This window comes from Bos indicus x Bos taurus, unplaced genomic scaffold (assembly GCF_003369695.1).
Source record: "Bos indicus x Bos taurus breed Angus x Brahman F1 hybrid unplaced genomic scaffold, Bos_hybrid_MaternalHap_v2.0 tig00003167_arrow_arrow_obj, whole genome shotgun sequence".
NCBI classification, from domain to species: domain Eukaryota; kingdom Metazoa; phylum Chordata; class Mammalia; order Artiodactyla; family Bovidae; genus Bos; species Bos indicus x Bos taurus.
In genome coordinates this window covers 1-27,085 of record NW_020867612.1, presented here as the reverse complement: position 1 = coordinate 27,085, position 27,085 = coordinate 1, and the positions used below count along the sequence as shown (strand labels likewise).

The following is a 27,085-nucleotide window of genomic DNA, read 5'->3' as shown; positions in this document are numbered from 1 at the left end:
CCCTCTCCTGGCTCTCTGTCCTCCTTATAAACTAAGAGGTTTTGTGCAGGGACATCTGTAAGGGCATTGATCCAAGTGCACACAGCAGGGCATTAATAAGTGCAGCTGGAAGGCTTGTTGGCTTTAACAAGGTGAACAACAGCAAGGTACGCAACCATGGGGTAGATGTGGATGCTGTTGTAGCAAAAGCAAGCTCATGCAGCTTTCAAAAAGGCCAGTCTAGACTCCATCAGAGGCTTCAGTCAGCGTGTATTAGGACACATTATTCACAGAAAAGCATAAGAGTTGTTTTACTTCAGTCATTCTGCGGCCAGGCAAAAGCAATTTGTATTCCAGAAACACAAAAATGAGAGTCAAGATTTCCACCAGATTCTAGATCTCTAGTTCCACATTCAGGCTAACCCTACATCATGGGTTTAAGTATTAAATCAAATAAGCATCCATGAAGCAACGCTAAACGATTAAATTCATACTTAGATGTGGAATAAGTTAGTCTTAATTCTAGGCCTTATTAAGAATTTCCAAACCTACAGAATAATAAGCATAAACCAACAGGGCCTTTCCACAGAAGCCCTGTGTCAGTACCGAAAATTTTGCTTCTGATGTGCCTTAAACACATGATGGAGGAAAAGGACTGACACTAAGTACTAGATTACTGGGTCCAACTCTACGATTTAAAAACCATTCACCATCTTTCTTACTTCAAGGCTCTGGATCCATCACAGTGTCTGGTTATTAACTGCAGGTCACGGGGAAATCTCCCATCTATTCCTCACTCCCTAAAGCACAGACCCCACTGTCCTTCAGACATTGGAAGCACCTGCTGTATTTTCCTGTCCTGACCTCATCATGATGCAAAATTCTCTAAGATGGATCTTCTGTGGAGGGAAGGGAGGGGAGAGAGGGACACCAGGGCAGAGCGAGCTGAGTCTCCTGAAGCACAAAGGCTTTCCTGAGCTCTCTTCCCCAATCTCTACAGGGTTCCTGGAAAGCAGAGATGATAGAAAACAGGAGCTAACTCACTGTTTGAACAAGTGCCCGCTGACTCCTACATCCACTGCGCTGAGCGGATCGTCCAGGAGGTAGATGTCTGCATCCTGATACACGGCTTTAGAAAACGTAGAGAGACGTCAGGAGAGGATACTACACACTCCCTGGGTCCCACCTCTGAATTCATGACGGCGTCCAACAACTCCAGGTTCATTCCAGGAGCCCAGGGAAAGGGCCAAGACCCTGCTTCACACAGGCCAACCCGGTGAGCGGGGTCTGCGTGCTCACGTCCACTGGGAGGTGCAGAGGAGGAGGGGCAGGATGGCAACTGAAACCCCATTTACCTGGCAAGGCTGACCCGGGCTTTCTGTCCTTCACTCAGTGGGGTTCCCCGGTCTCCTATCTCAGTTAGATCATTTTCCTTCAAAAGCTGTAAATCCTACATGGAGATAGAAAAGGAGAAGAAAAAAAAAAAAAGATCTAAAATATGTTCTCCTGCCATCCTAACTTTTTAGCATCAGTTCTCCCCACAGTGTTTGATCAACAACAACGAGTATATTTCATAGTGGCTAAACCATAACACTGAACAATTTAAAAAATCCTCAGGTTTTCTTTTTGTTTGTTTGTTTTCATTCTGTAGTTTTTCACAACATTTATGCATCTGACCATTCTAACAGATATTTATTGTGTATCAATATACACCAGACATTGTTCTGGGCACAATGAATTCAGCCATGAGGAAACAAAGCCCCTAGAGTTTCTCTCCACAGTGGAGGATGAACAATAAGGAAAATTAACCTGAGTGCAAGTACTGAGGATGAGAAGGAAAAGGAAGTGGGCTCAGAGGGGGCAGAGAGTAAAGGAGGGAAGTGAGTCCACACTGGGATGTGAGGGCTCTGCTCAGAGCGGGGGTGAGCAGATCCGGGAGAGGGGGAGGGGCTCAGGCAGACCTGGAGAGGCTGCTCCACACAGAGGGATGGGCGAGTGCAGAGGCCACGGGGAGGTGTCCAAGGTATTCAGGACAAGCAAGGAGGCAGGAGAGCAGAGCTGAGTAAGAATGAGGGAAGTGAGGGCAGAGACAGAGCAGGAGGAGCCTGGGGTCACTCCAGTAACAGGAGGAGTGGGAGAAGGGAGGACTGACCTGGTCTGAGATTTCTACAGAATCACTTCTGTGCTTTGCAGAAAACAAGCAATATGGGAGAATGAGTGACGATAGATACAAGCATGGAGGCTACTGGAATAATCTAAGTAAGAGACGACGGTGGCCAGGACCACAGTGGGAGCAGCAGGGATGGAGAGATGGAACACACTCCAGACACATTCTGAAGGCAGAGTCTGCAAGACCTACTAATGGGATGGGTGTGGGTTGTAAGAAGAGCACCATGGTGTTTGGAGCATGAGGGTCACCGTTTACTGAGTTGTTACTGATGAAAGTCAAAGTGAAAGTCGCTTAGTCATGTCTGACTCTTTGTGACTCCATGGAATTCTCCAGGCCAGAATACTGGAGTGGGTAGGCGTTCCCTTATCCAGGTGATCTTCCCAACCCAGGAATCAAACCCAGGTCTCCCACACTGCAGGCGGATTCTTTATCAACCGAGCTATCAGGGAAGCTCTGCTACTGATGATTGATGCCTGTTTTCTCATTAATCCAACAGGGGGACCCCATTCACAGTGTGAATCACAACATTCAAAGCTTGTGACCATGAGGACAAGAGAGAGGGTGTCTCCATCATAACCCTCCCTGACAGCCACAAAGACACACAGACAGACACATGTTCCCTGCTCACTCAAAGCTTAACAAGGGAGGATCAAATGAAAAGCAGCAATTGTTCTGTCATGTAAATTCATTATTTCATCTTATTTCTTCATCAAGCTCAGAAGTTAATACCATCTCTCCCTCCTGGTTTTCATACCATTTTAAGATAGACTCCAGGGAGTAGGACGGGGAGAACACTTTCTCCCCAACAAATTCATTAAAAGAGCATTTAAACGTCGAGTAAATTCCACAAAACAACTTCTGAATGCCGGCAGAGGATATCAGGCACCCAGAAAAGCAATCCAACTCTTCGAAAGGAGGTAGGAAAAAATATAAAAGACAAAAAAAGAGACAAAAGAGGGAGGGACGGAGTTCCGTCCCAGGAAGGGAGTCTTAAAAAGAGAGAAGTTTTCCAAACACCAGGAAACCTTCTCACTGCCGAATCTGTGCCGAGCTTTGGAAGCACAGAGGGCAACATAACAGGAAGAAAAAATAAATAAACAATTAAAACTCAAAGATTACGAGTCCTACGGTAACTCCCCAGCGGAGAAGCAGCGCAGACGCCTGCACGCGCCATTAGCAAGCGGGGGCTGAGCAGGGAGGCGCAGCGCGGGCTGCATTGCTTAGAGTAAGAATCTGGCCTGAATACCCTGAGCACTATCTGAGCGAAATAATTTGGGCTAGCAAACCAGACTGTGGGATATCTACCACGCGAAAAGCCAGCCCCAACCTAAGACACCGCCAGGCCTGTGCACGGAACAAAGAATTGATTAGAGATAGCCGGCTGCAGACCTTCCCCCTCTGGTGACAGGCAGCCAGAGCCGGAAGGGGGCAATTGCAGCCCCAGAGAGACATTATCTATAAAACTGTAAGCAGGCTTCTTTGCTAACTAAAACTTTTTGGGGGTCTGGACGGTTAACATCTGCCTGAGAAGGTGCGCCGGTTTTACACCCAGATAACCGAGTGGCGGGGAGGCGATAAGTCGCAGCATTGGCGCTCGCCAAACACCTCATCAGTTGAGCTGCTCGGACCTGGGAAGAGCACAAAACTCAGGCCCAACTGAGTCTGCGCCTCTGAGGACTACACGAGTGCCTGAACCTGAGCGGCTTGGACCTGGGAGGTACATGCAACCCAGGGCCAGCCTCGGATTGTTCCTGGCGGAACAACCTAGAGCCCAAGCAGTGTGGGCAGGGAGGCTACACGCGCCGTGAGCGGGGGCAGACCCAGTGTGGCTGAGGCACTGCGAGCACACACCAGTGTTATTTGTTTGCAGCATCCCTCCCTCCCTCCCCACAGCGCGACTGAACAAAGAGAAGAAATACAGCTCCACCCATCAGAACACCGACACAAGCTTCCCTAACCAGGAAACCTTGACAAGCCACCTGTACAAACACACACACAGCGAGGAAAAGCCACAATAAAGAGAACTCCACAAACTGCCAGAATACAGAAAGGACACCCCAAACTCAGCAATTTAAACAAGATGAAGCGACAGAGGAATAGCCAGCAGATAAAGGAACAGGATAAATGCCCACCAAACCAAACCAAAGAGGAAGAGATAGGGAATCTACCTGATAAAGAATTCCGAATAATGATAGTGAAATTGATCCAAAATCTTGAAATTAAAATGGAATAACAGATAAATAGCTTGGAGACAAGGATTGAGAAGATGCAAGAAAGGTTTAACAAGGACCTAGAAGAAATAAAAAAGAGTCAATATATAATGAATAATGCAATAAATGAAATTAAAAACACTCTGGAGGCAACAAATAGTAGAATAACAGAGGCAGAAGATAGGATTAGTGAATTAGAAGATAGAATGGTAGAAATAAATGAATCAGAGAGAATAAAAGAAAAACGAATTAAAAGAAATGAGGACAATCTCAGAGACCTCCAGGACAATATTAAACGCTACAACATTCGAATCATAGGGGTTCCAGAAGAAGAAGACAAAAAGAAAGACCATGAGAAAATACTTGAGGAGATAATAGTTGAAAACTTCCCTAAACTGGGGAAGGAAATAATCACCCAAGTCCAAGAAACCCAGAGAATCCCAAACAGGATAAACCCAAGGCGAAACACCCCAAGACACATATTAATCAAATTAACAAAGATCAAACACAAAGAACAAATATTAAAAGCAGCAAGGGAAAAACAACAAATAACACACAAGGGAATTCCCATAAGGATAACAGCTGATCTTTCAATAGAAACTCTTCAAGCCAGGAGGGAATGGCAAGACATACTTAAAATGATGAAAGAAAATAACCTACAGCCCAGATTATTGTATCCAGCAAGGATCTCATTCAAGTATGAAGGAGAAATCAAAAGCTTCTCAGACAAGCAAAAGCTGAGAGAATTCTGCACCACCAAACCAGCTCTCCAACAAAAACTAAAGGATATTCTCTAGACAGGAAACACAAAAATGGTGTATAAATTTGAACCCCAAACAATAAAGTAAATGGCAATGGGATCATACTTATCAGTAATTACCTTAAACGTAAATGGGTTGAATGCCCCAACCAAAAGACAAAGACTGGCTGAATGGATACAAAAACAAGACCCCTACATATGTTGTCTACAGGAGACCCACCTCAAAACAGGGGACACATACAGACTGAAAGTGAAGGGCTGGAAAAAGATTTTCCATGCAAATAGGGACCAAAAGAAAGCAGGAGTAGCAATACTCATATCAGATAAAATAGACTTTAAAACAAAGGCTGTGAAAAGAGACAAAGAAGGTCACTACATAATGATCAAAGGATCAATCCAAGAAGAAGATATAACAATTATAAATATATATGCACCCAACATGGGAGCACCGCAGTATGTAAGACAAATGCTAACAAGTATGAAAGGAGAAATTAACAATAACACAATAATAGTGGGAGATTTTAATACCCCACTCACACCTATGGATAGATCAACTAAACAGAAAATTAACAAGGAAACACAAACTTTAATCGATACAATAGACCAGTTAGACCTAATTGATATCTATAGGACATTTCATCCTAAAACAATGAATTTCACCTTTTTCTCAAGCGCACATGGAACCTTCTCCAGGATAGATCACATCCTGGGCCATAAAGCTAGCCTTGGTAAATTCAAAAAAATAGAAATCATTCCAAGCATCTTTTCTGACCACAACGCAGTAAGATTAGATCTCAATTACAGGAGAAAAACTATTAAAAATTCCAACATATGGAGGATGAACAACACCCTGCTGAATAACCAACAAATCACAGAAGAAATCAAAAAAGAAATCAAAATTTGCATAGAAACGAATGAAAATGAAAACACAACAACCCAAAACCTGTGGGACACAGTAAAAGCAGTCCTAAGGGGAAAGTTCATAGCAATACAGGCACACCTCAAGAAACAAGAAAAAAGTCAAATAAATAACCTAACTCTACACCTAAAGCAACTAGAAAAGGAAGAAATGAAGAACCCCAGGGTTAGTAGAAGGAAAGAAATCTTAAAAATTAGAGCAGAAATAAATGCAAAAGAAACAAAAGAGACCATAGCAAAAATCAACAAAGCCAAAAGCTGGTTCTTTGAAAGGATAAATAAAATTGATAAACCATTAGCCAGACTCATCAAGAAACAAAGGGAGAAAAATCAAATCAATAAAATTAGAAACGAAAATGGAGAGATCACAACAGACAACACAGAAATACAAAGGATCATAAGAGACTATTATCAACGATTATATGCCAATAAAATGGACAATGAGGAAGAAATAGACAAATTCTTAGAAAAGTACAACTTTCCAAAACTCGACCAGGAAGAAATAGAAAACCTTAACAGACCCATCACAAGCACGGAAATTGAAACTGTAATCAAAAATCTTCCAGCAAACAAAAGCCCAGGTCCAGACGGCTTCACAGCTGAATTCTACCAAAAATTTAGAGAAGAGCTAACACCTATCCTGCTCAAACTCTTCCAGAAAATCGCAGAGGAAGGTAAACTTCCAAACTCATTCTATGAGGCCACCATCACCCTAATACCAAAACCTGACAAAGATCCCACAAAAAAAGAAAACTACAGGCCAATATCACTGATGAACATAGATGCAAAAATCCTCAACAAAATTCTAGCAATCAGAATCCAACAACACATTAAAAAGATCATACACCATGACCAAGTGGGCTTTATCCCAGGGATGCAAGGATTCTTCAATATCCGCAAATCAATTAATGTAATACACCACATTAACAAATTGAAAAACAAAAACCATATGATTATCTCAATAGATGCAGAGAAATCCTTTGACAAAATTCAACACCCATTTATGATAAAAACTCTCCAGAAAGCAGGAATAGAAGGAACATACCTCAACATAATAAAAGCTATATATGACAAACCCACAGCAAACATTATCCTCAATGGTGAAAAATTGAAAGCATTTCCTCTAAAGTCAGGAACAAGACAAGGGTGCCCGCTTTCACCATTACTATTCAACATAGTTTTGGAAGTTTTGGCCACAGCAATCAGAGAAGAAAAAGAAATAAAAGGAATCCAAACTGGAAAAGAAGAAGTAAAACTCTCACTATTTGCAGATGACATGATCCTCTACATAGAAAACCCTAAAGACTCCACCAGAAAATTACTAGAACTAATCAATGATTATAGTAAAGTTGCAGGATATAAAATCAACACACAGAAATCCCTTGCATTCCTATACACTAATAATGAGAAAACAGAAAGAGAAATTAAGGAAACAATTCCATTCACCATTGCAACGAAAAGAATAAAATACTTAGGAATATATCTACCTAAAGAAACTAAAGACCTATATATAGAAAACTATAAAACACTGGTGAAAGAAATCAAAGAGGACACTAATAGATGGAGAAATATACCATGTTCATGGATTGGAAGAATCAATATAGTGAAAATGAGTATACCACCCTAAGCAATTTATAGATTCAATGCAATCCCTATCAAGCTACCAACAGTATTCTTCACAGAGCTAGAACAAATAATTTCACAGTTTGTATGGAAATACAAAAAACCTCGAATAGCCAAAGCGATCTTGAGAAAGAAAAATGGAACTGGAGGAATCAACCTACCTGACTTCAGGCTCTACTACAAAGCCACAGTTATCAAGACAGTATGGTACTGGCACAAAGACAGAAATATAGATCAATGGAACAAAATAGAAAGCCCAGAGATAAATCCACGCACATATGGACACCTTATCTTTGACAAAGGAGGCAAGAATATACAATGGATTAAAGACAATCTCTTTAACAAGTGGTGCTGGGAAATCTGGTCAACCACTTGTAAAAGAATGAAACTAGAACACTTTCTAACACCATATACAAAAATAAACTCAAAATGGATTAAAGATCTCAACGTAAGACCAGAAACTATAAAACTCCTAGAGGAGAACATAGGAAAAACACTCTCTGACATACATCACAGCAGGATCCTCTATGACCCACCTCCCAGAATATTGGAAATAAAAGCAAAAATAAACAAATGGGACCTAATTAAACTTAAAAGCTTCTGCACATCAAAGGAAACTATTAGCAAGGTGAAAAGACAGTCTTCAGAATGGGAGAAAATAATAGCAAATGAAGCAACCGACAAACAACTAATCTCAAAAATATACAAGCAACTCCTCCAGCTCAACTCCAGAAAAATAAATGACCCAATCAAAAAATGGGCCAAAGATCTAAATAGACATTTCTCCAAAGAAGACATACAGATGGCTAACAAACACATGAAAAGATGCTCAACATCACTCATTATCAGAGAAATGCAAATCAAAACCACTATGAGATACCATTTCACACCAGTCAGAATGGCTGCGATCCAAAAGTCTACAAATAATAAATGCTGGAGAGGGTGTGGAGAAAAGGGAACCCTCTTACACTGTTGGTGGGAATGCAAACTAGTACAGCCACTATGGAGAACAGTGTGGAGATTCCTTAAAAAACTGGAAATAGAACTGCCTTATGATCCAGCAATCCCACTGCTGGGCATACACACTGAGGAAACCAGAAGGGAAAGAGACACGTGTACCCCAATGTTCATCGCAGCACTGTTTATAATAGCCAGGACATGGAAGCAACCTAGATGTCCATCAGCAGATGAATGGATAAGCAAGCTGTGGTACATATACACAATGGAGTATTACTCAGCCATTAAAAAGAATACATTTGAATCAGTTCTAATGAGGTGGATGAAACTGGAGCCTATTATACAGAGTGAAGTAAGCCAGAAGGACAAACACCAATACAGTATACTAACGCATATATATGGAATTTAGAAAGATGGTAACGATAACCCTGTATACGAGACAGCAAAAGAGACACTGATAAAAAAAAAAAAAAAAAGATAGGCTCCAGCCATACATACACACACACTGTTTTCTGGACCTCCGTTTCACTGTTGACAGTCCTTGCAAACTGTTATTACTTTTTATCCTTTAATTTTATTAATGTATTTTTCTGGTTTCCTTCCCCAAATAGCATTACATTATAGTACAGCAATCGCAACATGCTCTAGAAAAGTTCACTCTTTCACTTAGCTCAGTTCGAGCATAAGAAACAGGGTCTCTTCAACTCTGGTGGTAGGACTTTGAGTGTGTTGTTGACTTTGCAAATTATTAATGGACAAGTCCCAGATGGGAAGAACATTTTAAAGGATTTGAGGTAAAATCCAAGTCAGGCTAATTTCCCAGCCAGGATTTTCTGATTAGGTTAAAGGGAAAAGCCTGACTTGAGCATATATTACAATTCTTCCCACTGACAGGAAAGTGTTCTTATTCATGTTATTTTCCTCTAAGTTAAATTTAACCAATTTTCACTGAACACCAGATACACAAACTAGAGGTGAACTAGGAAATGAAGAAGCTGGTTTGATACCATCTACCAAAAACATACCAAGGACCCTTCAGCAATGGTGGAGACTTAACAGTAGAAATGCTATGGAGCAGACTGTTGAAACAGTTGATGAGCACCCTGGCAGACGAGGGTTGGATTCTGGAGTCAAACAATGGAACCCCACACCTTCATTTACTGCTTGTCTTCCATTTGGAATTGCCCCTCCTCTCATGGCCTGTCAATATCCTGCCCATCCTTCCAGGCTCAGCCCAAACACACTCTCCCAGGAAACCATCCTGGACTCACTCTCTTCCTGCTGGGTTCCTAAGGCTTTGCGTATATTTCTTCTGAAGGACCTGTCCTATTCTGCTCAATAATTTGTATGCGTGCACATAGCTTCTCTCAGCTCCTGGTGGGTAAGATCTGTGAACCAAGCACTGTGCTGCACCTTAATACTGATTATCTCTAATCTTTGCAACAAGCTACATGGTAAGTACTGACCCCATTTCCCAGATGAGGAAACTGAGACTAAGTGAGGTCACATCACTGTTCTGAGGGTCAGTTCAGTTCAGTTGCTCAGCCGTGTCTGACTCTTTGTGACCCCATTGACTGCAGCAGGTCAGGCCTTCCTGTCCATCGCCCATTCCCGGAGTTTAATCAAACTCATGTCCATTGAGTCGGTGATGACATCCAACCATCTCATCCTCTGTCGTCCCCTTTTCCTCCTGTCTTCAATCTTTCCCAGCATCAGGGTCTTTTCTAATGAGTCAGTTCTTTGTATCAGGTAGCCAAAGTACTGGAGTTTCAGCTTCAGCATCAGTCCATCCAAGGAACATTCAGGACTGATTTCCTTTAGGATGGACTGTTTGGATCTCCTTGTAGTCCAAGGGACCCTCAAGAGTCTTCTCCAACACCACAGTTCAAAAGCATCAATTCTTTCGGTGCTCACCTTTCTTTATAGTCCAACTCACATCCATACATGACTATGGAGAAAACCATAGATTTCACTAGGGGGACCTTTGTTGGCAAGTAATGTCTCTGCTTTTGGATATGCTGTCTAGGTTGGTCATAACTTTCCTACCAAGGAGTAACTGTTTTTAAATTTCATGGCTGCAATCACCAACTGCAGTGATTTTGGAGCCCCCAAAAATAAAGTCTGTCACTGTTTCTACTGTTTCCCCATCTATTTCCCATGAAGTGATGGGACCGGATACCATGAGCTTAGTTTTCTGAATGTTGAGCTTTAAGCCACCTTTTTCACTCTCCTCTTTCACTTTCATCAAGAGGCTCTTTAGTTCTTCTTCATTTTCTGCCATAAAAGTGGTGTCATCTGCATATCTGAGGTTTTTTATATTTCTCACGGCAATCTTTATTCTAGCTTGTGCTTCATCCAGCCCAGCATTTCTCATGATGTATTCTTCATATAGGTTAAATAAGCACGGTGACAATATACAGCCTTGATGTACTCCTTTCCTAATTTGGAACTAGTCTGTTGTTCCATGTCCAGTTCTAACTGTTGCTTTCTGACTTGCTTACAGATTTCTCAAGAGGCAGATCAGATGGTCTGGTATTCCCACCTCTTGAAGAATTTTCCAGAGTTTGTTGTGGTCCACACGGTCAAAGTTTTGCATTGTCAATAAAACAGAAATAGATGTTTTTCTGGAACTCTCTTTCTTTTTTGATGATCCAGCATATGTTGGCAATTTGATCTCTGCTTCCTCTGAATTTTCTAAATCCATCTTGAGCATCTGGAAGTTTACAGTTCATGTACTGTTGAAGCCAAGCTTGGAGAATGTTGAGCATTACTTTGCTAGTATGTGAAATGAGTGTAATTATGTGGTTTTGAGCATTCTTTGGCATTGCCTTTCTCTGGGATTGGAATGAAAACTGACATTTTCCAGTCCTGTGGCCACTGCTGAGTTTTCCAAATTTGCTGACATATTGAGTGCAGCACTTTCACAGCATCATCTTTCAGGATTTGAAATAGTTCAACTGGAATTCCATCACCTTCACTAGCTTTGTTCATAGTGATACTTCCTAAGGCCCACTTGACTTTCCATTCCAGAATGTCTGGCTCTAGGTGAGTGATCACACCATCGTGATTTTCTGGGTGGTGGAGATCTTTTTTGTATAGTCCTTCTGTGTATTATTACCATCTCTTCTTAATATCTTCTGCTTCTGTTAGGTCCATACCATTTCTGTCCTTTATTGTGCCCATCTTTGCATGAAATATTCTTTTGGTATCTCTAATTTTCTTGAAGCAATCTCTAGTCTTTCCCATTCTGTTGTTTTCCTCTATTTCTTTGCACTGATCACTGAGGAAAGCTTTCTTATCTCTCCTTGCTATTCTTTGCAACTCTGCATTCAAATAGGTATATGTTTCCTTTTTGGCTATTGAACAGAAGAACTAGAATCTGACCCAGCTCATGTCAGTTCAGAGACTTCTGCTCTTTCACACCATAGTGCCTCTAATTTCCATACTTATCCATGGTGTTGTGCTGCCTTTCAATTGAGGAAGTTTAGAATTAAGAACTTCTTAAAAAGTGAGCAATGGATGAAGGTGTAAGGGGGCATGTAAACAGAGACCCTAACCAGGGTGTGTCTCTTCCTTCACCAGAAAAGCAAGGTCACCAAAGAAAGGGGCACACCTTGGCTGGGTCTCTGGAATTTGATCTGGGTGTCAGGAGCTGGATGTGATTAAGGCAAAGAGGAAATGCCTGAAATCTATTTACTCCACACCCCACCTTCCATGGAATCTAGGGTTATGCAGAAACAGATCTGAACTTGAGCTGTAAACTCAGAGATGAGCTGTTTGATCCCTCAAGTATCAGTTTCTCCTACTATAAAATTAAGATAGGAACATCAAGGATACTCATAAAGAATTAATAAATCATGTGACCATGCATAAGCACACCAGCTGTGAAGGACCACGCAGAAGCGTGGCCGAGAGGAGCTACCCCTCACCCAAGGTAAAGGGCGACAACCGAGAGTGCCAGACCACGACAGCGCAGGAGTGGCCAAGAGGAGCTACCCCATGTCTAAGGTCAGGGGCGGCAGCAGAGACGAGCAACCCCACGTCCAAGGAACGGCAGCTGCATGGGCGCAGGAGGGCCGAGAGGAGCTATTCCACGTTCAAGGTCAGGACGGGCGGCCGTAAAGAGATACCCCTCATTCAAGGTAAGAAACAGCGGCTGCACTTTGCTGGAGCAGCCGTGAAGAGATACCCCATGATAAAGGTAAGAGAAACCCAAGTAAGACAGTAGGGTTGTTAGAGGGCATCAGAGGGCAGACACACTGAAACCATAATCACAGAATACTAGCCAATCTGATCACACAGACCACAGCCTTGTTTAACTCAAAGAAACTAAGCCATGCCATCTGGGACCACCCAAGACGGACGGGTCATGGTGGAGAGGTCTGACAGAATGTGGTCCACTGGAGAAGGGAATGGCAAACCATTTCAATATTCTTGCCTTGAGAACCCCATGAACAGTATGAAAAGGCAAAATGATAGGATACTGAAAGAGGAACTCCCCAGGTTGTTAAGTGCCCAATATGCTACAGGAGATCAGTTGAGAAATAACTACAGAAAGAATGAAGAGATGGAGCCAGAGCAAAAACAATACCCTGTTGTGGATGTGACTGGTGATAGAATCAAGGTCCGATGCTGTAAAGAGCAATATTGCATAGGAACCTGGAATGTTAGGTCCATGAATCAAGGCAAATTGGAAGTGGTCAAACAGGAGATGGCAAGAATGAACATTAACATTTTAGGAATTAGCAAACTAAAATGGACTGCAATGGCTGAATTTAACTCAGATGACCATTGTATCTACTACTGTGGGCAGGAATCCCTTAGAAAAAATGGAGTAGCCATCATGGTCAACAAAGAATCCGAAATGCAATACTTGGATGCAATCTCAAAAACGACAGAATGATCTCTGTTCATTTCCAAGGCAAACCATTTGATATCATGGTAATCCAAGCCTATGCCCCAACCTGTAATGTGGAAGAAGCTGAAGTTGAACAGTTCTATGAAGACCTACAAGACCTTTTAGAACTAACACCCAAAAAAGATGTCCTTTTCATTATAGGGGAAAGAAGTCAAGAAACACCTGGAATAACAGGCAAATTTGGCCTTGGAGTAATAGAGTTTTGCCAAGAGCATGCACTGGTCATAGCAAACACCCTTTTCCAACAACACAAGAGAAGACTTTACACATGGACATCACCAGATGGTTAACACTGAAATCAGATTGATTATATTCTTTGCAGCCAAAGATGGACAAGCTCTATACAGTCAGCAAAAACAAGACTGGCAACTGACTATGGCTCAGACCATGAACTCCTTATTGCCAAATTCAGACTGAAATTGAAGAAAGTAGGGAAAACCACTAGACCATTCAGGTATGACCTAAATCAAATCCCTTATGATTATACAGTGGAAGTGAGAAATAGATTTAAGGGACTAGATCTGATAGACAAGAGTGCCTGATGAACTATGGATGGAGGTTCGTGACATTGTACAGGAGACAGGGATCAAGACCATCCCCATGGAAAAGAAATGCAAAAAAGCAAAATGGCTGTCTGGGGAGGCCTTACAAATAGCTGTGAAAAGAAGAGAAGTGAAAAGCAAAGGAGAAAAGGAAAGATATAAGCATCTGAATGCAGAGTTCCAAAGAATAGCAAGGAGAGATAAAAAGCCTTCCTCAGTGATCAATGCAAAGAAATAGAGGAAAACAACAGAATGGGAAAGACTAGAGATCTCTTCAAGAAAATTAGAGATACCAAGGGAACATTTCATGCAAACATGGGCTCGATCAAGGTCAGAAATGGTATGGACCTAACAGAAGCAGAAGATAATTAAGAAGAGGTGGCAAGAATACACAGAAGAACTATACAAAAAAAGATCTTCACAACCCAGATCATCACAATGGTGTGATCACTCACCTAGAGCCAGACATCCTGGAATGTGAAGTCAAGTGGGCCTTAGAAAGCATCACTATGAACAAAGCTAGTGGAGGTGATGGAATTCCAGTTGAGCTATTTCAAATCCTGAAAGATGGTGCTGTGAAAGTGCTGCACTCAATATGCCACCAAATTTGGAAAACTCAGCAGTGGCCACAGGACTGGAAAAGGTCAGTTTTCATTCCAATCCCAAAGAAAGGCAATGCCAAAGAATGCTCAAACTACCACACAATTGCACTCATCTCACACACTAGTAAATTAATGCTCAAAATTCTCCAAGTCAGGCTTCAGCAATACATGAACCGTGAAATTTCAGATGTTCAAGCTGGTTTTAGAAAAGGCAGAGGAACCAGAGATCAAATTGCCAACATCCGCTGGATCATTGAAAAAGCAAGAGAGTTCCAGAAAAACATCCATTTCTGCTTTATTGACAAAGCCTTTGACTGTATGGATCACAATAAACTGTGGAAAATTCTGAAAGAGATGGGAATACCAGACCACCTGACCTGCCTCTTGAGAAACCTATATGCAGGTCAGGAAGCAACAGAACTGGACATGGAACAACAGACTGGTTCCAAATAGGAAAAGGAGTACGTCAAGGTTGTATATTGTCACCCTGATTATTTAACTTCTATGCAGAGTACATCATGAGAAACGCTGGGCTGGAAGAAGCACAAGCTGGAATCAAGATTGCCGGGAGAAATATCAATAACCTCAGATATGCAGATAACACCACCCTTATGGCAGAAAGTGAAGAGGAATTAAAAAGCCTCTTGATAAAAGTGAAAGAGGAGAGTGGAAAAGTTGGCCTAAAGCTCAACATTCAGAAAACTAAGATCATGGCATCTGGTCCCACCATTCATGGCAAATAGATGGGGAAACAGTGGAAACAGTGTCAGACTTTATTTTTGGAGGGGCTCCAAAATCACTGCAGATGGTGACTGCAGCCATGCAATTAAAAGACACTTACTCCTTAGAAAGAAAGTTATGACCAACCTAGATAGCATATTCAAAAGCAGAGACATTACTTTGCCAGCAAAGGTCCGTCTAGTCAAGGCTATGGTTTTTCCAGTAGTCATGTATGGATGTGAGAGTTGGACTTTGAAGAAAGCTGAGTGCTGAAGAATTGATGTTTTTGAACTGTGGTGTTGAAGAACATTCTTGAGAGTTCCTTGGACTGCAAGGAGATCCAACCAGTCCATTCTGAAAGAGATCAGCCCTGGGATTTCTTTGGAGGGAATGATGCTGAAGCTGAAACTCCAGTACTTTGGCCTTCTCATGCGAAGAGTTGACTCATTGGAAAAAACTCTGATGCTGGGAGGGATTGGGGGCAGGAGGAGAAGGGGACGCCAGAGGATGAGATGGCTGGATGGCATCACTGACTCAATGGACATGAGTCTCAGTGAACTCCGGGAGTTGGTGATGGACAGGGAGGCCTCGCATGCTGCAATTCATGGGGTCGCAAAGAGTTGGACACGGCTGTGCGAGTGAACTGAACTGTTTCCTGTTTATGTGTGTGCATGCACACGTGTCAGAGACAGATACAAAAATGATTTGCACATGAACTCTGAATAAATAGGAGCCATGTCTCACTGTTTCACATTTGTTTCCCCTCTTCTTACCCAGTCTATGTACCATTTAATAAAAATCTAGCTCATTCCCCCTAACTTCACATCATTTCTGCAAAAGCACAATCTCCTGTTAACATGAGCCCAAGAGAAAGAAATAGCAGCCATTAAATGAATAATTCTGTTCTGTCCACATTATCATAAAATGCTGCTCACATAATACTGTCTATGGTGTTCAAGCCATTGTTCAAGCAGAATTATTATTTCCTCACAAAGAAAGTTTGCAGTCTTTAACACCAAACCTTTGAAAGTTTGTCCCAGCTTTTTCCTCACTGTATAAAAGAATATTCAGATGTCCAAACTGCCCTGAAGAGACCAGGGGGAGCCCTTTAAAACTGTTTTTCACTGATGTTTATAACCCAAGAGAATAACAAACTATTTATCGGTATTTACATTTTTCTTTGTTTCTGCCAAATTATATTCTATCAGATAAGTTTAGTTTTCCTCATTCATTCACTAATTTCATCTAAATCCTAATGTAGAGTTAAACATTTCACTTTGCCATTTTCTGTGAAAATCAATGCCCTTTCTGAAAATAATCTCTTCTCCAACAAAATGATACAGTATTAAGAAGAAACATAAGCATTCTATTTTCTTTAAATAATAAATTATAAATAAAAATGAAGTAACGCAGGAAACCGACAGACTGAAAGGGACCGAGGAGGCAACAACCAAGCACAATGGACAGACCTTATGTGGAATCTGATTCCAACAACAGCGAACAAGGTTTCTCAGTGGGATGTCTAACAACACGTAAACTCAGATTAGAAGGTTGATGACATTCAGGAATTTGGGTTATTTTTCAGGTGAAATAATGTGGTGATTTTTTTCCAAAGGGAAAAGATTTTTTTTTCTCTTAGATGAAACTAATGAAATGTAGACAGATGAACTAATATGATGTCTAGGATCTGCTCCAGCATAATGTAGGTTGGGGGTGGGGCAGGCAGAGCACAGGGGTAGAGATGCAGCAAGACCGGCCACCGGCTGATTCTGACTAAAGCTGGAAGTGGTACATAAGGATTCATTACACTGTGCTTGCTATTTTAGAAATTTATATAATTGTTAAAAGTGAATGAAACTTCATAGAATGGACTGATCCCCTCAAGGGGAAAAAGAAAAAAAAGGCATTCTGTGAGTGTTATCACATCAGGATTAAAACAGCAATGTATACACCTGCATATTTACCCAGAAGACCAGTTTTAAATAATCAGCAACAATGATTTTTCAAATTAAAAAAGTAAATAAAAACTCTCAACAAATCTTGTAGGTTAAACCGATACTATTATTATTTAAAATTCAAGTATATCCAACTTAGGAGTCATTACCCACCTCTTTCAAAGCACAAGCCTTTATTACTTTTTCATATCGTTCTTCTTCGTATTTCTTCCCAAATAAAATGTTACTCCTCACAGTTCCTGAGAACACCCAAGGCTGCTGAGAAACATACACGATCCTCCCGTGCACGCTGGCCTGCCCCTGGCTCGGGGGCAGCTCCCCCAGCAGAGCACATAACAGTGATGACTGAAACAGACGGCAATACACACACATGAACAGGCAGCACTCAGGACGGAACATGCCCCGCAGCACAGCCGACCCCACCCTGGCGCTTGATACATGATAGAAAGCTTGTGTTTAGAACACGATAATGTATAATTCTGATAGTTGCAACCAAAAAGTTGAAAATAACACTGTTTGTCAATGTAAACCCACAGTTGACAAGAAATACTAATAAAATGCTACAACAATCTACTGTGCCCAAGAATTTCCCCCAAATGAAGCGCTATACTCAACAAAGACTAAATAAAAATGTTTAACATTCTTAACTAGCAGAGCAGCCCAGCAGGATGTGTATTTCTTGCATCTGATGTTTATGCAGCTGTTCCTACATCTGAGTATCCTTCATTTGGCAAATACTTGTTCTTAAAAAGCTACATGTAAAAACTATATCCAAAGATCATTATTAAAAGAACTCTGAAGTGAGTTGTGTCCAAAGAGCAAAAGTCCGTCACAGAAGAAATCATCAACCTCTCATGTACACACTTACGTTTAGATTTCTGTATTTTGTTGTACAGAACACAAGAGACTAAGTGAATGTACATATGTCCTTCAAATCTTGTACACCACACAGATGCGGTGTGTCTGTGTCCCCACATCACAGTGCTAGCGCACTGGGCTAAAATAATCTGCCTGCATATCTGTCTCACCCCAGAACCTGGTTGTCTCTGGATGGCAGAGGTGTCAGGGTCTCGCTCACATCTGTTTCTTTAGCTCCAGCACATGGCTGCACATTCACTACATGTGCACTGAGAGGATCAAGGCAAGTCATGTGAGAAAACGCTCAAAGCTTCCTGGAAGAGCCTTCACAACCTCCAGACTTCCCAGAGGGACCACCGTCACAAAAAGAAGTCCCCACTGTCTCATTCTGTCCTGAATAGATGTCACATAAATAACGTCCTTCACTGAGATGTCCAAACATCCGACAAACAGTTCCCAACTGTGCAACATGAAGCACCAAGAAGGAAAACACAGTGTGCATTTACCCAGATTTATGTGGCCATGAAACCTTCTTGCAAAACGAATGTCCCATGGAACACACCTAGAGGAAAGCGATTCTAGATTTGCCCAGTTCAAACTGTGTTATACACAGCTTTAGGCTCAACTCTTAAGAATTTTTTAAAATATTCATTTATTTATTTTTGGCTGTGTTGGGTCATAGTTGCAATACTTAAGATCTTTCATTGCAGCACACAGGCTTAGTTGCCCCGAGGCATGTGGGATCTTAGTTCCCCGACCAGGGATCCAACCCGTGTCTCCTGCATTGGAGGGCAGATTCTTAACCACTGGACCACCAGGGAAGTCCCTCAACTCTGAGAATTTAACAGGGGCTGTGGCGTTGCAGCAAGCTGAACAAGGTATCATGGCTTACCTTTCCTGCTCCCACAGGTCCAACCACAGCTAACAGTTCACCAGGTCTGACAGTAAAAGAAAGGCCTTGTAGGGTTGGGGTTTCTGATTCCTGCAAATTAAAGTTTATAAAAATGTGCCCCTTTCAATAAATTAACACACGTTACTTCAGAAAGTAGAGAAAATAACAAAATAGTCATTGATATGCTAAACATAGCCCACATTTTTCTCCTTCCTATTTTAAGATAATGTGTTCTACAGGACTTTTCATCCAATCTTTTCTCTTCCAGGGTCTGAAACAACTTCAGTTGCCTTTAGAAGGCTCCTTTTACTAGCTATCCATATGGACACAGTATTAGATAGCCACAGAATTTAGCAGTTGAAATGACAAGCTGAAATTTGAAATGCAAATTTTATGATGTATACTAATTTATTAAAATAATACACTTAATAGGATAGTCAATATAGGAAGTTTTTAATCATTTATGTTTTCATTATGACCCTTGGTTTTAACTATTTCATTAATCTCCACGATGTGGCAGCTTAAGTACATGATTAGCCTGGCCCTCTACTAATAAATTGAAACCACTATCTCTCCATTTTCATTTGATAAAGAATGAATCTCAGTAATGCTAAGGGAGCAGGTCACTTTGCATGATGAAGTCTTTCTTGGCAAAGTAACTCTTATAAATACCCGTCAAAGCTCTAACTTCACAAGAGCTCTAATTTAACACCAACAATGACAACAAAAAAAAATAGGGAATTAAGAAATTAATTATGACTTTGTGGGTCAGAGTGTTGAGACCTCAATTTTAATATGTGTTAAATGCGTTACCTGTCCTGGCTAAACAGGGGCCATAAAGTACTTCTGCTGTAAGAAAGCAAAAAAATATGGAGGTACATGCAACAGCACACAATCCAGTGTGAGGGAGAAGTCATGTCAATTACAGGTCATATTCCTGAGAGACTTAAGGGTGTGTGTATGTCTTTACATGTTCTTAGTGTTAAGAAAATTGTCAGTAACTGATAATTTTTGTTTTTAAAGAGAGGTTACAGTTCATCAGTAAAATGCCCAAAAAACTTAAAGTACAAAGTGTGGACAAACTATTGCAATAATCTTCAAAATGAAAAAATTTCTCTGGGAAGAAATGAATTATAAAACATTAACTTTTTTTTTCTTTTTTAGAAATTTTTTGCTACGGGTGTACATGTGTCCCCCATCCTGAAACCCCCTCCAACCTCCCTCCCCATCCCATCCTTCTGAGTTGTCCCAGTACACCTGCTGTGAATGCTCTGTTTCATGCATCGAACTTTGACTGGTCATCTATTTCACATATGGTAATATATATGTTTCAATACTATTCTCTCAAATCATCCCACCCTCACCTTCTCCCACAGAGTCTAAAAGTCTGTTCTTTATATCTGTGTCTCTTTTGCTGTCTTGCATATAAGGTCGTCATTACCATCTTTCTAAATTCCATGTATATGCTTTAATATACTGTATTGGTATTTTTCCTTCTGACTTACTTCACTCTGTATAATAGGCTCCAGTTTCATCTACCTCATTAGAACTGATTTAAATGTGTTCTTTTTAATAGATGAATAATATTCCATTGTGTATATGTACCACAACTTCTTTATCCCTTCATCTGTCAATGGATATCTAGGTTGCTTCCATGTCCTGCCTATTGTAAACAGTGCTGCAATGAACAATGGGATACATGTATCATTTTCAATTTTGGTTTCCTCAGGGTATATGCCTCAGAGTGGGATTGCTGGGTCATATGGCCAGTACTCTTGCCTGGAAACTCCCATGGATGGAGAAGCCTAGTAGGCTGCAGTCCATGGAGTCACGACGATCAGACACAACTGAGCAACTTCACTTTCACTTTCATGCATTGGAGAAGGAAATGGCAAGCCACTCCAGTGTTCTTTCCTGGAGAATCCCAGGGACAGGGGAGCCTGGTGGGCTGCCGTCTATGGGGTCACACAGAGTCAGACTAGAGTGACTAGAGTGACTTAGCAGCAGCAGCTGCAGCATGGTGGTTTTATTCCTAGCTTTTTAAGGAGTCTCCATACCGTCTTCCATAGTGGCTGTATCAATTTACATTCCCACCAACAGTGCACGAGTGCTCCCTTTTCTACACATCCTCTCCAGCATTTATTGTTTGTAGACTTTTTGATGATGGCCATTCTGATCAGTGTGAGGTGATATCTCATTGTCATTTTGATTTGCATTTCTCTAAAAATGAGTGATGTTGAGCATGTTTTCATGTATTTGTGAGCCATTTGTATGTCCTCTTTGGAGAAATGTTTGTTTAGGTCTTTTTCCCACTCTTTGATTGGGTTGTTTGTTTTTCTGGCATTGAGTTGTATGAGCTGTTCAAATATTTTTGAAAGTAATCCCTTGTCAGTTGTTTCATTTGCTATTATTTTCTCCCATTCTGAAGATTGTCTTTAAATCTTGCTTATAGTTTCCTTTGAAGTACAAAAGCTTTTAAGCTTAATCAGGTCCCACTTGTTTACTTTTGTTTTTATTTCTGTTACTCTAGGAGGTGGTCATAGAGGATCTTGCTTTGATTTATCTCATTGAGTGTCCTGCCTATGTTTTCCTCTAAGAGTTTTATAGTTTCTGGTCTTACATTTAGGTCTTTAGTCCATTTTGAGTTTGTGTATGGTGTTAAGAAGTGTTCTAATTTCATTCTTTTACAATGTAGCGGTCAAGTTTTCCTAGCACCACTTATTGAAGAGGCTGTCTTTGCCCCATTATATATTCTTGCCTCCTTTGTCAAAAATAATGTACCCATAGGTGCATGGGTTTATTTCTGGGCTTTCTGTCTTTTTTATATTTCTGTTTTTGTTCCAGTACCATACTGTCTTGATGACTGTAGCTTTGCAGTATAATCTGAAATCAGGAAAGTTGACTCCTTCAGCTCCATTCTTCTTTCTCAGGACTGCTTTGGCTATTTCGGCTCTTTTGTGTTTCCATAAGAATGGTGAAATTTTTGTTCTAGCTCCATGAAAAATGCCAGTAGTAACTTGATAGGGATCGCATTGAATCATTGGTAGTATAGTCATTTTCACAATATTGATTCTTCCTACCCAGGAACATGGAATATCTCTTCATCTGTTTATGTTGTCTTGAACATACATATCCTAAAAAACATTCTAAAATATGTCTAAAACATTAACATACTAAAAAAATGACAATTATTTTTCATCACTAAAAAGGATACTTGGATATTATAGGAATACAAATCTATCAATAAGAAGCTAGGTTTTTAAACATGAGAAATTTTTTAAGCTTCTCAACTCCTTTCTTGTCTGATACTGAGAGTTCTATTTTACTACTTTCACTCAGTTATGACAACAAAATAATGAGCCACATACATCCAGCTTCCTGTCCCCACACCTCACAGTTTCCCAGGGCCAGACACTGAGCTCCCTCCCTGTTCAGGCTTCAGAATCTGACATTGCTCTGCCATTTTGTCTCTCCAGTCCTGTAAATTCTAACATTACAAACATATGTACTTTAAGTTCAAGATGTGCTAATATGTTGAAAGCTCTCTTGAAAATTATATAGAGAATGCATCAAATGTCTTAGGCTGATTTTACACATAATCTCTGTATTTGCAAATTTATCTCTGATTTTGAGAACTTTTATAACATACTTTCAGTAAATGTGCAAGTCACATTTTACACCCTGAGTAAAATCTCAAAATTCTCCAATAAATCTATGTCACAGTTATCTATTAGCAGTCATGATCTAGGAATGGAGGAATTACCTTATCCCAAAAAGCAGTAAAATCTTTCATGTGCACGATTGTTTTATCATCTGATGGCAGTTGAGTGGTGAGCTGTGATATCTCATCAAGTAACAAAAAGTTCTACAGAAAAAGGAAAAACATAGACAGTTTAGTCTGCGGTATGAAACACAAACAAAAATAATTGCTTCCCTGGAATTTGCAGTAAAAATCTATACAACCTACAAATTGTTTTGCCATTTGTATTTGAAGTGTTGGTTCACATCAGAACAAACTACTATATAGATAATATACACTATTATTACAGCATATAGTATGTACATTCATAATATAGTACATATAGTATACATAGAGTTCTTTATATAAGGGAGTGTGTGTGTGTGTGTGTGTGTGTGTGTGTATAATGTGTGTATATGCATGTGTATATATGACATAAATAGAGCGCCTGGTCATGAGTCTATCTGCAACTTTCTCAACATTTCTCAGTGTACAAATTTTTCCCTAAGGAGAAAATATAGCTCCAAAATCCAACACATTTAGAACCTGGATATTTATATTGCTTTAGTCTTGTGTTACCAGCAATAAACATGGGAGCTGACAGGAAATTATTCCATACATATTTACTGAATCCCACTATGCACCAAGCACCATGTGACACTGCTAGGAACATAGAGAGGAAGACCATTCCCAGGCCTTCTTCAATCAGGTGGCACAAAACAGTCTGGAAACACAAGACCTACAGCAGAGATGCTGAATTAAAACTCTGGCTCTATTGTGGGTCATGACCCTCATGTGAGCACTTAAGACCACTCTGCTTTTCTCATGTGTGTTAAATCAATATCACTGCTTTTCATTAACTACCACTTGTTATCATTCTAAAAAGAAAATGTTCTTATTAAATTTCTACCTCTTAAAAATACTTCATAAGCATCTTTTCACTATCACTTATCTCTTCTCTTTAGTCAGTGCCTTCTCTCCAGCTCGACAGGAATGGCTGCATCTTCCACTTCTTGCTATTTTCACAGCACTTAGCAGTCATTCAATGTGATTTAGCTGAATAAAACCAAGTCCTTTGAACCACCACAAAGCTAACATAAACATATACCAGAAAACTCTCTTTTGCCCTGCAAATGTTAGGTGTATTAATAACTCAATGAAGAAACTACAGTGGTAGAGAAATTGAATAAACAACTGAGACCACCTCCATTACCCACACCCCTAAGAACTATGAATGTGTGGCAGAGACTGCTGACTGTCCGCAAAATCTGCTCTCATTCTTCTGTGGTAACAAACCCTGGATTTGGCTGCAAGTGGCTTTTTGGAAGAAGGGCCTCTCTCTCCAGCCTCACAAGCAGATATGCACAGCCACGTGGCTAAATCGAGGTCAGTGGAGAGTGACAGCAACCAGGACCTTCCTCCACCCCACGGCCTGGGCCTTGGAGGCTGCCAGTGGGGTCAAGGTCACATGCAGTGGAGTAACATAATAAGAGAGAAAGGGTCTGGGTCCCAACACCACGGAGGTTCACACTAGCCATGGGACTTGTTATGGGGAGAGCTGTATCACCACAAAAAAGATATGTCCTAATGCCAGTTAGCTCAAAATGTGACTCTATTTGGAAATAGGGTTGTTATAGGTGTAATCCATTAAGGTGAGATCACAGTGGAGTAGGGTGGGCCCTGAATCCAACATGATTAGTGCCCTTATAAGAAGAGAGATGCAGAGACAGACACACCGGCAGAAAACAGGCAGATGATGATGGAGACAGAGGCTGGAATGATGGCAATTACAAGCCTAGGAAAAACAAGGTTTGTCTGAAACCATTTAAGTTAACAGAGCTGACAAAGGAGTCCCCCTTACAGGATTTCGAGAGATTGTGGCCCTGCTGACACCTTGATTTCAGACTTGTGATTTTAGGTCTTGTGGTTTGTGTTACTTTGTAAAGGCAGCCCCAGGGAGAGAATATAGAGCCTTACAAGGACTCTTGCATGAGAGAAAAGCAAACTATCCTTGTAAGCAGGTTTAATATGGGCAATTCTAGGACCCAGAGGCAAACCAAATCCCTACCAACACAGGGGCAACTGATAAAAGCTTCTGGGGATGTTTGAGAAAGAAAACATTTGAATAGGAACCTACTCCCCTAAAATCATAAACATACTTCAAGTCCTTGACATTCTCATCTATCACACCACAGAGCTACAAATGTGACTGCAATCTTCCTCTTCCAAAGAACAATTGGCAAAACTGATCATGAAAAACCTGCTTCTGTGCAGGAAAAAGAAAGCAGTACTCTTGCATCTCTCTCAAAGACCAGCGGTCAGGAGATAAGATCCTCTCGTTTCCTCCTCCTCTCATCCAGGCTCACTGAGAACCTAACATGGGGCACAGCTACTCCTCCCTGCCCCGAGCCTGTGTCCAGCAAGGGGCAGGATGGATGGACGGTGGTCTGAGGACTCCTCTGCAGGCTCTCAATCACCGCAGCCTGAGTTCTCTCTCCACATCACCTCTCCCATCATCAGTCACGTAGCAGCTCTTGTCTGTTCTGCCACAGCTCATTCATCTCCCAATTTTCCTTTTCTCTTGAAGCAACATAATTTCAGAGTCTAACTTACTATTAATCATTTCAAATACTGATACAATGTTCTTGGGTTTTTTCCCTAGTTCCTTCCCTGGCCCTCCCCAACAACACTCCTTCCTGATCTCTTTACAACACCTCTGAGAATGTCCACCATACTTAATATCCCCCAGTGATCCATAAGCACCTAAGTCCACACTACCCCAGGTGGCCTCTGCTGGACACCCTGAGTACTAACCCACCCACCTTCCAGTCCATCTCAAAAGCTAATCCCTCCTGGGAACCTGTCAGGACATCACCAGCTGGCACTGTCCTCCTACCCCTGAATCCCATGAGGGATTCTCCTATATGTCACACAGAAGATAAGACACTACATCACTCACACACTTACAGACACTAGTTCCAACTCCAACAGAGACCAAGCCTTGTACAGAGTCAGCAAATCATGGGTAAGGGAAGGAATAGATTACAGGGCTCTCAAATCCATCCAACCTGCATTGCTACAGCTTTACATAGACTGAGCTAACACCAGCAACAAGCAAAAAAGTTGATGCATATATTGTATATCTTGTCTAGACTAATCAAATTGCCAATTCAGCTTAAATATGTTACCAAGACAAAAACTCAATATTCAGTGGGTGCATGTGTTCAGTTCAGGCACCCAGTCATGTCCGACTCTTTGTGACCCCATGGACTACAGCACACCAGGCTTCCCTGTCCATCACCAGTTCTGGAACATGCTCAAACTCATGTCCATTGAGTCAGTGATACCAGACACCAGCAGTGTGTACATAGTAGGACAGAAATTCCAACACTTCTCCACAAATAATAGGTTTGAGTGAGGAAAGATATCACAATCTTCGGGGGTTAAATGAGATTCCAACACATAACCAGCTTGTAAAGGTGTAAGAAGTGCTGGCTGGATTTTTTTCTAGGACTCAGGCTGATTAAAAAAAAAAAAAAAAAAAAAGGCCGAAAATAAAATACAGATGATGTGCAGACCCAGAACAGATCATGTGGGAAAATATCAAAGTCATAACTTCAGCCAAAAAGATTGACTTCCCAGTGGCTGGTGGGGGAAAACCTAAGCAGTTTTGTGAATAATATAACTTCAGAGACACATTTTACTGGATATGAAAGTCACTGAAGACTTATAGTGCTTTCAAAATATTTACAATCCTATTGGAGTCATTCAAAGACAAGAGCTTCAGTTCATTTTCCTTATTAAGATAAAATAGAGGGGTTTCTGGGGCCTATAAAGTCACAGTAAATCATTCATATTTTGTACATGGGAAAAATGATATTGAAAAGCACATGAAACAGAAGACACAACACCATGAAGACCATGTGTAGGTTCTGCCCATGGGATGGACCACGCACCACATCCAAGGTGGGCAGGGGTAGTGGGTTTCCTTCCTGGGGCTGCCAGATGACGTGAGCAGAAATACTGGATGATGAACCACCTAGTCTACTGAGCCTCAGGCTTCAGGAGGCTGTGGGGCAGCAGGGCTCAATACCACACTGTGTTTTAAAACTCTGCATGCCCACTACAGACTCCAGCTCCATCTGTGGTCAATCTTGCCCAGTTCTGACCACCTGGTCAGTAAACTGTTGACCTTTTCTTCCACTCCTGAGGCCCTTTTTACCTTCTAGTTGGGCATCATCA

The 27,085-nt window shown here is 41.1% G+C and overlaps 1 protein-coding gene across 1 annotated transcript in view; it reads right to left on the bottom strand.

Moving 5' to 3' along the window:
• LOC113888924 (multidrug resistance-associated protein 4-like) overlaps positions 1-23,079 on the bottom strand; it is a 29,244-nt gene extending 6,165 nt beyond the window's left edge. The window contains exons 1-5 of the mRNA XM_027535868.1: positions 22,868-23,079; positions 19,105-19,194; positions 17,508-17,699; positions 1,335-1,429; positions 1,024-1,110 (exon numbers count right to left, since the gene is read on the bottom strand). Coding sequence (XP_027391669.1) covers positions 1,024-1,110; positions 1,335-1,429; positions 17,508-17,699; positions 19,105-19,194; positions 22,868-22,897 — 494 coding nt within the window. The 5' untranslated portion in view covers positions 22,898-23,079. The remainder of the gene's footprint in view (positions 1-1,023; positions 1,111-1,334; positions 1,430-17,507; positions 17,700-19,104; positions 19,195-22,867) is intronic.
• Positions 23,080-27,085: the final 4,006 nt, after the last annotated feature.